The sequence below is a fragment of the Pongo pygmaeus genome, chromosome 2 (genome assembly GCF_028885625.2).
Source record: "Pongo pygmaeus isolate AG05252 chromosome 2, NHGRI_mPonPyg2-v2.0_pri, whole genome shotgun sequence".
Lineage (NCBI taxonomy): Eukaryota > Metazoa > Chordata > Mammalia > Primates > Hominidae > Pongo > Pongo pygmaeus.
In genome coordinates, this window is record NC_085930.1 from 57,511,725 (window position 1) to 57,526,438 (window position 14,714).

Sequence of the window (14,714 nt, forward strand, 5' to 3'; positions counted from 1 at the left end):
TGGTCTCGTTTTACTAGCATATGTTGTTTCTCATCATATCGATTATTGTCCAAAATAAGCTCTAGTAACTGAAATCTATTTTGCTCCATTATACTGAAATTTGTGAAGCTAAACATGACCCCCAGTAATGGGCCAATTAAATCCCCAGCTAGCTCTAAATGAAATTGGTTTCATCACCTGGATGCCCTAGTTAATGCCTCCTGGAGACATGTGTTTGCTATTATTAGCCATAGGTTAAGGCATGTTTTAGCTAAAACAGATGGCTGATTTGATATTTCTCAAAGGGAAGATCAATTTTCTTATCTGTTCAAAAGTAATCAATGTTTTTGTTTTAAAGTCTCTAACAGCCTGAAGCTTTTCCTCTCTCCTAAGAATAGTCCTCATATTTTCAGAAGATCTTTTCAAAATGTTGTGCATTAACAGAATGGAAATAATACATGGAAATTCTTTTTCTTTTTTCTTTTTTCTTTGAGACAGGGCTCATCTGTTGCTCAGGCTTGAGTGCAGTGGCGTGATCACTGCTCACTTCAGTCTCGACCTTCCGGGCTCAAGTGATCCTCCCACCTTGGCCTCCCAAGTAGCTGGGACTGCAGGTGTGAGCCATCACAGCCAGCTAATTTTTGCATTTGTTTGTAGATATGGGGTTTCACCATGTTGCCCAGGGTAATCTCAAACTCCTGAGCTCAAGCAATCCATCTGCCTTGGCCTCCCAAAGTACTGGGATTACAGGCGTGAGCCACCCCACCAGGCCCAAATAATACATGGAGATGTTAATGTGAGACACAGGAAAGATATCTGTGCCAGGGCTGTAGAAGTCAATCGACTTGCTTCATCACACCTAAACCTGGAATTCTGGGCCTTTGTGACTATTCTGTTAAAAGGAGCGCTCTGGTAATTAAATACTATAAAAAGCCACAGTGCAGGAAGGAATATGTTCTCTCCTACAGCACATCCATAGAAGGAAAGGGCACTTGAGTATGGCATGTTTAACCAGGAATGAACTATACAGGCAACAATGCAGTATAAAGAAGGCAGGGGATTGTCACTGGAAATGCTGACCCATTGCCTATACCCATTGCTATATAGAAAGTTAGCAGTACCAGACCTCCAGGTGAGATGGCAGGTTGAACACAGGCATCTATATTCACTTCCTCCTAAACTTCATTGAAACTACACTGAAGGTTTTTTTTTTTTTTTAAGTAGGCATATAAGAATGAGGACATTGGAAGAAGAGACAAAAATAAAGTATTATTTTCACAGAAATACAGATGTTTTTCACAGAAATTCGTCTGTTTTTCTTCTACAGAAAAACAGATGAAAGAATGATAAATGACCTTGAAGACCTGAGTCAGTCAGTCATGGGGTCAAATGAGGGCCAGTATAATTTTTGCAGCAGAATTACCCAAAGGCTCAGTACCTTTGGGTACTGAGCATCAAGTACCTCTGGAAGTAGGTAGAAGGAGGATGCTAAAATTGAAAGGATTGGCTGAAATTTTTTGAGAAGTTGTGTCTCAGAAGGGAGTGAAAACTGATGTCTGTGTTCAGCCTGCCATCCTTACCTGGAGGCCTGGTCCTGCTACCTTTTTAGATTCTATGCAGGCAACCAGTCAGCATTCCCAAGGGATAAGCTGGCTCCAAATCTGCTCCCCAGCTTCAAGTATCTGTGTGATTGTCTTTCTTCATCCAAGGAAAGACTGGTCCCTTCCTTCCTTCCTTCCTTTCTTCCTTCCTTCCTTCCTTCCCTTCCTCCCTCTTTCTCTCTCTCTCTCTTTCTTATTTCTTTGTTTCTTTTGTTGTTGTTGTTGTTTTAGGACAGGGTCTCACTCTGTCACCTAGGCTGGACTGCAGTGGCTCAGTCACAGTTCACTGCATCCTTGACCTCCTGGGCTCAAGTGATTCTCTTAGCCTCCCAAGTAGCTGGGACTACAGACACACACCATTATGCCCAGCTAATTTTTTAATTTTTCTTAGAGACAAGGTCTCCCTATGTTGCCCAGATTGGTCTCGAATTCCCAGGTTCAAGCAGTCTTCCTGCCTTGGCCTCCCAAAGTGCTGGGATTGCAGGCATAAGCCACCATGCCCGCCCTGGAGTTTTATTTTCTGCAAAGGGAAAAATGGAGCATCCCTGCCCTTGGGGACACCAGGCACAGTTGAAGGCAGTGCAGCCATTCTGCAAACAGGGACAATATGAGAATATATGCATGCTGGGTACTCAGAACCCCAGCTCTCTTATCCACTGCACCTCCAGAGGTTGACAGCCAGTGTTTCACCCTCTAGGCAGAAGGCAGGGGGCTCTTTCACTGGGAAGTCTAACCAGCCCAAAAGCAAAGACTTAAAGATACTGATTATGGAGGTTTCCCAACTGAGCAGTCTGGTCAAATCACTCTGTAGTAAAGTAAAAGGTGACAGGCTTCACCCACAAGCTCAGAGCTTCTAAACATCTTTTTTCTTTCTCTCTTTTTTTTTTTTTTTTTTTTTTTTGAGACAGTCTTGCTCTGTCTCCCAGGCTGGAGTGCAGTGATGCAATCTTGGCTTACTGCAACCTCTACCTCCCAGGTTCAAGCGATGCTCCTGCCTCAGCCTCCCGAGTAGCTAGAATTACAGGCGCCTGCCACCATGCCCGGCTAATTTTTGTATTTTTAGTAGAGATGGGGTTTCTCCATGTTGGCCAGGGTGATCTCAAACTCCTGACCTCAGGTGATCCACCTGCCTCAGCCTCCCAAAGTGCTGGGATTATAGGTGTGAGCCACCGTGCCCTGCCACCAAACACGTTTTTATTCCTGAACTTTCAAAATGAGCCAACTCCCAATCCCGGTCAAGATAGAGTAAGCCCACTGTAGCCTTTATCTCCCACTGATTACAACCAGAATCCCTGGACAAGATACAAAAAGCAATACCTGGGTATTAAATTAAATAATAGAGATGAGAGTGGAAAGACAAAAGACTTGGGCTGGGTGTGGTGGCTCACGCCTGTAATCCCAGCACTTTGGGAGGCTGAGGCAGGAGGATCACTTGAGCCCAGGAGTCCAAGACCAGCCTGGGCAATATGGTGAGACTTCATCTCTACAAAAAATAAAAGAAAAAACTAGCTAGGCATGGTGGTGCACACCTGTAGTCCCAGCTACTTGGGAAGCTGAGGTGGGAGGATTGCTTGAATTTGGGAGATCGAGATCGCACCACTGCATTCCAGCCTGGGCAACAGAGCAAGAACCTGTCTCAAAAAAATAAAAGGAAAGAAAGAAAAGTAAAAACTTGAAGAATGGCTAATGACAAGGAGAATAGCAGTTTCCTTCCTTCCTTCCTTCCTTGCTTCCTTCCTTCCCTTCTTCCTTCCTTTTTTCTTCTTTCCTCATTTCTCCTTTATCTCCCCAGCTTTGATACAAGTGTGGGCCAAATCAAAGAACTATGTAGCATGCACAAAGAGCAAAAACTCCAAGAAAAACCCACATTTCTGGCCAAAGGACAAAGAAAGGAGAACCCTTTCAGCTGGAGAGAACAGAATAATTCATGCTTTATTTGTTTTTTTCTGTCTCCTTACTGTCACTGCTTCACCCCAGGGCAGTCATGTGAAACTGCATGACAATGCAGGAAGCTAAACCTCTGAGGGAATCCCATCTTTCTGGCCAGACAACTTCGAAACGGGGCACTTGGGAGATAAAGAATGCAGGGGAAATCTCAGGAAAAAGCAAAAGAAGATCTCCTAATTCTATATGAAATGACTCAAATCCTGGGCCACCTTCCAGCTGTGCATGTATGAGGCACATTCAAAGAAATATAGCAAAGCTCTGAGAACTGGACTATGACATAAACCACTGCTCAGTGACTGTTTAGTCTCAGACTAATCTTTGTGTGGTGCTCACAAGGGGCAGACCTAAAAGCATAGTAAACACTGAAAACTGAACTGACAATAGAACCACCTCCCACAGAAGGTGAGACAGAACTTGCAGTCTGAACCTAACCAAGTTGATTGCTGACCAAAACATACAAATAAACCAAAAATCAAACTTCTCCAGAGGATTTTAACAGAATCAGAGTCTCACAACATAACATTCGAAATGTTCGGGATACAATCTAAAGTTGTTCAACATTACAAAAAGCAGAAAAATACTTTAAAAATTCTCGGGAAGAAAACAATCAACAGATGCCAGCTCTGACATGATCCAAATATTGGAACTATCACACAAAGACTTTAAAGTAGCAATTACAACCATCCTCTGTAAGGTAAAGGTGAATACTCTTGAAATGAATGGAAAGATATGTTACTGACAGAAAAATAGAAATTATTTTTAAATTAAAATTGCATAACAAAAAATACAGTATCTAAAATTTTAAAGTTTACAGCATGGATTCAATAGCAGAACAAAGCTGATGGAGGAGTTGGTGAAATTGAAGAGGAAGAAATATAAATTATCCAACATGAAGAATAGAGAGAAAAAAATGTTTTACAAATATTAGACATAACCCCAGGGACCTATGGAAAAATATCAAAAGGTCTGACATTCATGTCTTTAGAACTCCTAAGGGAAAGAAAAAAGTGATTGGTGCAGAAAAAATTTTTGAAGAAATAACAACTGGAAATGTCCCAAATTTGGCAAAAGACAAAAATTTTTAAAGAAGCTTGGTGACCTAAATAAAAAACAAACAAAAACCATGCCCAGAACACATTGTAATCAAACTGCTGAAAAAAAAATATGAAAAAAAATCTTGAAAGCAACAAGAGAAAAAAACAACTTTATTACATTTAGGTAGAACAGTGACTCAAATGACAGCAGATTTCTCATCAGAATTCATGGAGGCAAGAAGACAGCAGAACCAACATCTTTAAAATGCTTAAAGAAAAGAGCTGGCCACCAAGAATTCTAAATCTAGCAAAAATATCCTCCAGGTGAAATGAATTAACTACTAAGAATTTCTGAACAGTTGAGGAAAATCTTTAAAATGAAAGACAGAAATCAAAACAAAAGTAGAAGAAAGGAGACACACTATATAGCAAAATACTTCCAAAAACTCTCATTAGTATCCTTAGATAAAATATAATATTGAAATTGTAAAACAAGAGCATAATTCTACAATAAACAAGAAACAAAAAACAAAAAAAAAACTTTTTTAAAATTTTATTTTTATTTATGTATTTTTTTTTTAGACAGAGTCTTGCTCTTTCACCCAGGCTGGAGTGCAGTGGCACAATCTCGGCTTACTGCAACCTCTGCCTCCCAACTTCAAGCAATTTTTGTGCCTCAGTCTCCTGAGTAGCTGGGATTACAGGCATGCACCACCATGCCTGGCTAATTTTTGTATATTTAGTAGAAACGGGGTTTCACCATGTTGTCCAGGCTGGTCTTGAACTCCTGTCCTCAAGTGATCCACCCACCTTGGCCTCCCAAGGTGCTGGGATTACAGGTGTGAGCCACTGCACCTGGCCTGAAAACCTTAATAGAAGTGTGGGAAGACAGAGTTGGGGAAATTACCCAGAAATCTGAGCAACCGGAAAATAAATGGGAAATAGAATAGGAAAAGAAGAATTGAAGGACTAGACTAGAAGTTCCAATTTGAAAAACAGAAATTCCAGAAAGAGAGAAGAGAACAAATAAAACAGAGAAGAAGGAATTATTTCTAAATACAAAATATTCCCAGAATGAAAAGACATGAGTTTACTAATTGAGAGAGCACCCGAATGCCCAACCTAATGGAGGAAAATAGATCATACTGCAGCACATAATTGTGAAATTTATCAACACCCAGGAAAAGAGAAGAACCTACAAATTCTCCATGAGGAAACGGGGTCATGAAGGATCAGGAATCATAATGCTTTACACATTAGCAGTTAACATTACCAGGAACAATAGAAGTTGGAAGGCAACAGAATAATTCCTTCAAAATTGTGAATGAAAAATTTTCCCAACTGGATTATACTCAGCTAAACTCACAATCAAGTATAAAAGTAGAATAAGTACAAATTTTCAGATATGCAAGTCTGAAATAATTTATTTCCCATGCACTCTTTGTCAGAAATTGCATTCTATCACAAAAAGGAAAAGTATTCATAGTTTACTAGAGGCTCAACTGTGAATAGCATGGACATAATGTAGTAATGTAGATACTGAATATTGATTATAATTCTATTGGGAAGACAGTGGATGGGGATAGTAGTTATGTGGCAGGGACAGAGGGAGGAAGGAGGCTAAAATCGCATCTTCCATAGTGGGATGTCAACAGAAATCATTAAAACTGAAAAATCAAGAAGTGGCCACTCAAAGCATACTATTGAGAGTCATAGAAGTAAATATTTCAATAATCTGCTAAATTATATTAAATTGATGTATTAAACTGCCTCTCAGGCCAGGCACGATGTCTCACGCCTATAAGCCCAGCACTTTGGGAGGCCAAGGTGGGCGGATCGCTTTGAGCTCAGGAATTCAAGACCAGCCTGGGCAACATGGCGAAATCCTGTCTCTACAAAAAAAATACAAAAAATTAGACAGGTATGGTGGTGCACACTTATAGTCCCAGCTACTTGGGAGGCTGACGTTTGAGGATCACTTGAGCTTGGGAGGCAGAGATTGCAGTGAGCCAAGCTCATGCTACTGCACTCAAGCCTGGGTGACAGAGCAAGACTCCAGGGAAGGAAAAATGGGGATGAATTTTTTTTAAATAATAAACCTGTAAAGATAATTGACTTTTTAAACCATGGGTCTGCATAACTTTGACAACTACAAACCTTTTTCTAAAAATTAAGCTAGCAGTACCTTGACATGGCCATTAAATTCAGGAGAGCGATCCTCAGCATTTAATTGTTTTCATTGTTCCATTTCACTCCTCTGCAAGAAGTAACTTATGATAATCAAACTCACAAAGAGAGCGCTGTTAAAACCAGAATGGCAATTTATTAATTTATGATGTGAAACAAAACTGCCATTTTGACCAAATACTTGCTTACTGTGCCAAGAATGATATTTGGTAAATAATATATTCAATAAATACTTGTCTAAGACTTGTTTTACTGATTAGTACATTATTTTTTTAAAAAAAATTTTTAAAGAGAAAGGATCTCACTATGTTGTCCAGGCTGGTCTCAGACTCCTGGGCTCAAGCGATCCTCCTGTCTCAGCTTCCCAAAGCACTTGGATGATAAGCATGAGCCATTGCACCTGGCCTTATTAGCACATTATTTTATGCAAATATATGATGAGAAAAAAAGTATTATTAAAAAGTTGCCTTTTGAGCACAGAGCCAGGTCAAGGAGGCAGTTAGATCATCTTCATGGTGGCCATGACACACCCATTTCTGTTGGAGGAATGGATGGTCTTCAGACTGTTCTCTCCTCTGCTCATGGGTTAGGACACCTCGTGGGCAGGGCTTGGATAGTGCTGCCTTGTCACCTTATTGACCCTCCCTTCATCTGCCCCGTTGCTGACCTGTGCCCTACAGAGCTCTCTTGCCACCTTCCAGGGGGCAACAGCTGTATCTGGGAACCATTCTATTTCAGGAGTGGGTAATTTTGTCAGATGCGATAATGGCAGAGTGGTTATATATTTCTAAGTGTTCTTGTCGATAGGGATGTAAACTGAAGTATTTATGAGTGACATGACATTATATCTGGATTTGCTTAAAATATTCCAGGGGGGAAAAAAGCAGGGGATAGAAAAGAGATCGATGAAACAAAATTGATTAAATCGTTCATGATTATTGAAGTTGGCTGCATAGGAGATCTATTTTGCTATTTTCTTTACTTTTGTGTATATTAGAAAGTTTCCATAATAAGAAGATAACACACATAAAATAAAATGAAACAATGCACTCTTTAAAAATGTTTTTAATGAGAGCTAAGCTATGAGGACACAAAGGCATAAGAATGATACAATGGACTTTGGGGACTTGGGGGAAAGGGTGAGAGGGTAGTGAGAGATAAAAGACTACACATGGGTACTGTGTACACTGCTTGGGTGATGGATGCACCAAAATCTCAGAAATCACCCTCCAAAGAACATATTCATGTAATCAAACACCACCTGTTCCCCAAAAACCTACTGAAATTAAAAAAAAAAAAATCCGATTTGCAATGGCTCTACAGTCTGGCTTTTTCATCGTGTCATGGCCCCACAAAGAGTTAGCATTTGTGCCAGACCTTGAAGGAAGTAGAACTGGTATGTATGAGAAGGAGAAAAAAATAATAAAAATGTTTTTAAAATTATCATTGAGTAGAATTCCTCCTTCTTTAACATTATTGCTGTTTCTATTGTTGTATTTCACAGAAATACATATTCTGCCTAGAAAAGAAAACTGAACTGCTGTTGATGGTTAGAAAAGAAAACTGAACTGCTGTTGATGGTTAGAAAAGAAAACTGAACTGCTTTTGATGGTTAAAATGGCAGACAAAAATATTGGTTTAAAAAATTACATTAGTTAGGCCAGGCATAGTGGCTCACACCTGTAATCTCAGTGCTTTGGGAGGCCGAGGCAAGAGGCTTGAGCCTGGAAAGTTTAGGCTGCAGTGAGCCATGATCACATCACTGCACTCTAGCCTGGGTAACAGAGCAAGACCCTGTCTCAGAAAAAAAAAAAGCTTTATATTACATATAAAAATATAATTTATAATATAATTATATTATATATAAAATATAAAAAGTTTTTGACATCTCAAAAACCCTAAAATGCTAAAGAAGGAAAAATGGGTTTTCTGAATAGTATTATAATTAAAAATATAGGAGAGTAGGATTCCTAATAAGATCTATCTGACCACTTCCCACAAAACTTTACTTATCCATGAATAAAATATATCTAGTTAACTGATGAATGTTGGCAAATACTCCCTTTTGTTTTTCCAGAGGCCGGTTCTCTATAGTAAAGAAATGCATTCACAAAGCTACCCGCAAAGATGTGGCTGTGAAATTTGTTAGCAAAAAAATGAAGAAGAAAGAACAGGCTGCCCACGAGGCCGCCCTGCTTCAGCACCTACAGCACCCCCAGTACATCACTCTCCATGACACCTATGAGTCCCCCACATCCTACATCCTGATCTTGGAACTGTAAGTACAGACGCTGTCTCTCTAACGTCGCCCCCATCCATTTGGGTTAGCTCTTGCCCACAATTAATGGAAAAGACAGTTACGTTTTATACAAGGTCCTATCGTTGGCAAAGTACTACATATAACATACACTCTCTCCTCCATTTTATAATCAATGTCATTTCCATTTCAAAGATTAAAAAATCATAATAGGGATAAGGGAAGTCCTTAAAACTAGCTCCTTAAGACTAGGAATGGAGAAGCTGGGACTTGAACCCATATCTCTCTCATTTCCATGTTTATTTTCTTTCTATTATGGACTCGGGCTGGGCAGGAGTTTGGAAAGAGCTTGTTGACAGTTGGCTGATTGACAGGGTGGAGTTGAAAGAGAGGGCTCTGTGTGTCAATTCACCACCATAGCAACTCCAGTCTACCACCCAAGAAATTCCTTCTAGGGGAGAGCCTTACCTTCAAAACATTCCACTCATTCCAGATTTTCTAGGGACTTAGGCAACCATATACGTGACACCTAGATTTAATAAAGCAATAACGTCCCATTCTCCCCACCACTACCCCAGGCTAAGAAGAGACAGTATGTTCTGTGGTTTAGATAAATATCACAGAGATTAAAGAGAACAGAGTCTTTTCAGAAGTGATACAAGTAACAGAAATGTGATCAGATTGGTGCTAATGAGGCCCTTGGCCTAGACAGGAGACAGACATTTCCGCCAAAGACCATTGCTGTGTATGGCTCCACAAGAACCCGTTTTCAGTAGAGAAGTGCCTGCATTTTCAGCTTTTCAACTACCATGTTAGTCCGGCTCTTGCGTACTTGTTAGTCTAGGTGTGTGCGTACGGGATGTTTGAGTCAGTAACTTGTCACAAATTTATTTATGATAAAATAAGAAAGCAAAAATGCAAACAAGTTTGGCTATTTTTAAAATCAGCTGGAAAAAAAAAAAAAAAAAGGGACAAAACCCGTGCTGCTAGCATCTGTAACCCTTTTGTGAAACTTAAACTTTATGTAGTTAAGTTGTTGGTAGTTTGTCACTTTAGACTTAACAGACTTAACAGTCTCTTTCAGAGCCTGACCTGTTTGTAGGGAACCTCCTAACTCAAAAGGCATATTCTATTGCTAGGGAACTATACTTGTCCACAGATGACAACATCTGTGCTTGTGTTCCAATGAAAGATATTGTCACTGTGTACCAGATTGAGTTCAGCTGACTCAGAACTTCTGCCCCTTCAGACTTGCCAACTGCTGTTTCAAGGGAAGGTGTTGATATTGGGCTACTGCAGTGCAATGGAAAGAAGCTGCTCTTGGAATGAGGAATCTGGGCTCACGTTCCAGCTCTGTGATTTGAAGCAGAATACTTAGTTTGCTGGGGCCCCGGGTCCTCATCTGTGAAGACTGAAATTCCTCCAACTTCCCAGAGGTGTTGCAGGGATTAAGTTAGATGAATAGTGGGTTGAATTAGTTTAGCAAACATTTACTGAGCACTCGCTATGCACCAACCACCATCCAGCCCAGGGCCAGGGCCGGGGGAACAAAGTTATAGTTATAAGGGTAGTTTATAGTAGGCAGAGGTATAGTTTATAGGGGGAAAAGGGCTGGGCACGATGGCTCATGCCTGTAATTCTAGCACTTTGAGAGGCCGAGGTGGGCGGATCACTTGAGGTCAGGAGTTCGAGACCAGCCTCACCAAGATGGTGAAACCCCATCTCTACTAAAAGTACAAAAATTAGCTGGGTGTGGTGGCGGGCACCTGTAATCCCAGCTACTCAGGAGGCTGAGGCAGGAGAATTGCTTGAACCCAAGAGGTGGAGGTTGCAGTGAGCCAAGATCACACCACTGCACTCCAGCCTAGGCGACAGAGTTAAGACTACATCTCAAAAAAAAAAAAAAAAAAATGGGGGGAAAAGATATAGTTTTTGCCCTCGAGGAGTTACAAGTCTAATGAGGAAGAGCAATAGATAGATAGATGGATGATTTTAATATAATATGATAAATACTAAGAAAGAAATGCATGCACTGGAGAAGATTGCTGTGAGAACATAGGTGCTTGGTTGGACTTGAAGTTCAGGGAAAGTTTGTGGAGAGGCAGTGCCTGAGCTGACCCCTGTGCTGGATCTCATTATCCTGTTATGCTTATTTGGCAAATACTTATGCTGCCAATTATGTGACGGTGGCCTCCCCTTAGGTGGTCACCAGAATTGCTGGGAGAGCCTTTCTTTACCAGGCAACTGAGATTTGGATTCCCCAGTCTAGGGTAGGATGTGGGCATCTGCCTTATCCAAAAGCTCTAAAGGTGAACTTGGTGGCTAAGACTCTCTCACTTGGAGCAGTGCTGCTGTTAATTGCTCCTTTAATGACTCCAAGAAGCTCAGGGGAATACATTTAACAAGCCCAATCCTACTCCACTCTACTCTGATCACTCTTACCTCACCCCTAGCAGGGTCAGAGGAAAGCAAAAGAGGCTTGCATGGGTTCTAGCCTTTGCTCCTGTCAGGGAAAGTAGAAGACACCAGTGGGAAGGAGCAAGCTAGAGGGGAAGAGGGAAACTTGGCCAGGGGGATTTCAGCTGTAACTGAAAGTCATTTCTGACCCTGCATCAGGCTCCTCTGCATGGGCATTTCCTGGGGATGTGCCTTTAACAACTCAATGTACACTAAAGAATACCTGACATTTGGTAACTCCTTGCTGTAAGAGGACAGAGGGTGGCTGAGAATAGCTACCATTTATTTAGCACTTACCTATGCTACCAATTATGCTTAAATGCTTCATTGTCTCACTCCATCCTTGCGCAATCCTCATAATCAAATAGGTGAATAGTAATATTCACCCACTATATGATAATATTAATTCATTATATTATATTAATATAATGAATAATAATTGTTATTATTTTGTTGCTGTTCTTATTCCCACTTTAAAGATGGTTCACTTTGGTGAAACCAAAACACAGAGTTCAAATGACTTGCTCCCAGCCTTCAGCAGGTAGGTAACAGAACCAGGATTCGAATTTGGGTCTGGATGGCTCCATATACCATGTTCTCAATCACAGTTCTCAAGGTTGGAAAAGTTGCCCAGAAGGCAAAGGATTCAAAAAGGGATCAAGAGCCGGGCACACTGGCTCATGCCTGTAATCCCAGCACTTTGGGAGGCCCAGGCGGGTGGATCACTTGAGACCAGGAGTTCGAGACCAGCCTGGCCAACATGGCAAAACTCTGTCTCTACTTAAATACAAAAATTAGCTGGGTGTGATGGCACACACCTGTAATCCCAGCTACTTGGGAAGCTGAGACACCAGAATCGCTTGAACCCGAGAGGCGGAGGTTGCAGTGAGCTGAGATAATGCCACTACACTCCAGCCTGGGCGAAAGAGAGACTTTGTCTCAAAAACAAAACAAACAAACAAGAACAACAAAAAAAAGGTGGTGGGGTGGGGGAGGGGCGGAGAATCCATAATGCAAAGAACAAACTTGGCCTACTTTCTGTTTTCCCCAACTAAAAACTGACAAATGAAAGTAGTTTGGCTAGGTGCAGTGGCCTCCTCTGGAAATCCCAGCCATGTGAGAGGCTAAAGCAAGAGGATCACTTGAGTCCAGGAGTTCGAGGCTGCAGTGAGCTACGATTGTGCCACAGCATTCCAGCCTGGGTGACACAGTGAGACTTCATCTCTAAAATTAATCTTAAAATAAAATTAAGAAGTACTTTGCAAAACACATGTGGGGCTGTTTGCAGCCACTAGGTTATGGTTAATCAGGATATTGCTGAAGTCTCTCTTGGGGAAGGCTTTCTTTACTTAGCAATCGAACCTCTTAAATGAGTGTCACAACTTTTTTGTTGTGAGCAATTTTTAGAGCTAATGAAGGAGAATGTTTCTTAAACAAGGTTATACGCACTCCCTGCAGTACACCATATTTGTAAATATATTTATTTTAGTTCTGAATATTACAATAATTTTAGGCTCTGACTAAATATGCATGTGTTGCACATTTGGTCTTCATGTATAACAAGAAGTATGAGAGAGCTTAGAGATCTTACTGATTTGTACATGTGTTATTTTTCTATTTCTTCATTTCAAACATATTTCCTTTGCCTTTCCCTGCCTACTTTCAGGATGGATGATGGCCGGCTCTTAGACTACCTTATGAATCATGATGAACTGATGGAGGAAAAAGTAGCTTTCTATATCCGAGACATCATGGAGGCTCTGCAGTACCTTCACAACTGCAGGGTTGCACATTTGGACATAAAGGTAATAAGAAGTGGTAACCTGCTGGGCACGGTGGCTCACGCCTGAAATCCCAGCACTTTGGGAGTCCAAGGCGGGCAGATCACGAGGTCAGGAGATCGAGACCATCCTGGCTAACACGGTGAAACCCCGTCTCTACTAAAAATACAAAAAAATTAGCCGGGCGTGGTGGTGGGCACCTGTAGTCCCAGCTACTTGGGAGGCTGAGGCAGGAGAATGGCGTGAACCTGGGAAGCGGAGCTTGCAGTGAGCCGAGATAGTGCCACTGCACTCTAGCCTGGGCGACAGAGCGAGACTCCATCTCAAAAAAAAAGAAGTGGCAACCTTGCAGGGAATACCTTAAATGGCCAAATCCAACTTACCAGTCATTACTCATAAGGAATATAAATTCAAATTCATTTTATTTACTTAGAGTAGAATATTATGACTTTTTTTTTTTTGAGACAGAGTCTGACTCTGTTGCTGAGGCTGGAGTGCAGTGGTGTGATCTCGGCTCACTACAACCTCCACCTCCCAGGTACAAGCGATTCTCCTGCCTTAGCCTCCCAAGTAGCTGGGATTACAGGCGCTCACCACCACGCCCAGCTAATTTTTGTATTTTTAGTAGAGACAGGGTTTCATCATGTTGGCCAGGCTGGTCTTGAACTCTGACCTCAAGTGATCTGCCTGCCTTGGCCTCCCAAAGTGCTGAGATTACAGGCGTGAGCCACCACATCCATCCCATTATGACTATTTTCTTTTTTGACGGAGTCTCGCTCTGTCGCCCAGGCTGGAGTGCAGTGGCATGATCTCAGCTCACTGCCACCTCCGCCTCCCAGGTTCAAGCAATTCTCTGCCTCAGCATCCTGAGTAGCTGGGATTACAGGTGCCCACCACCAAGCCTGGCTAATTTTTTTGTATTTTTAGTAGAGACGGGGTTTCAACAACTTGACTAGGATGGTCTCAAACTCCTGACCTTGTAGTCCACCTGCCTCGGCCTCCCAAAGTGCTGGGATTATAGGCGTGAGCCACCGCACCCGGCCTCTCCATTATGACTATTGAAGAGAATATGGGTTGTTACACAATTTAAGTGTATCATCCATGAATTAATGACAATATACCAGAGCCACAATGACATCTGGTGTGAGAGAAGGTAGGGAAGTTCTACCTACCTAATCTAACTTCATAGAAGTAAGCCAACAAATGTCACCTTCTCTTCCATCCTTCTCAAAAAGAAGCCCCTGTTCACCAAAATGAGTGATTTGTTATTTCCTTGATTCAATGCAGAAGCAATGTAGTTAAGAAAACATGATTTTCAATGTCAAACAACTTCTCTGAATTACCACCCAAACTCAAAATGTAGTAAACTCAAAATGATAGTTTGAAGTCTCCTATGCAGTTTCCATAGTGCATAGGGAGTTTTCCATACACCATAGGCTTTATCAAAGAATAGTATAAGTGTGTTTGAATT

The 14,714-nt window shown here is 41.4% G+C and overlaps 1 protein-coding gene across 14 annotated transcripts in view; it reads left to right on the forward strand.

The window, feature by feature from the left end:
- Window positions 1-14,714, forward strand: part of KALRN (kalirin RhoGEF kinase) — a 700,623-nt gene that overhangs the window by 678,424 nt on the left and 7,485 nt on the right. For all 14 annotated transcript variants that reach the window (XM_054480931.2, XM_054480928.2, XM_054480929.2 and 11 more), the window contains 2 exons: window positions 8,826-9,026; window positions 13,129-13,267. In XM_054480931.2, coding sequence (XP_054336906.1) covers window positions 8,826-9,026; window positions 13,129-13,267 — 340 coding nt within the window. The remainder of the gene's footprint in view (window positions 1-8,825; window positions 9,027-13,128; window positions 13,268-14,714) is intronic.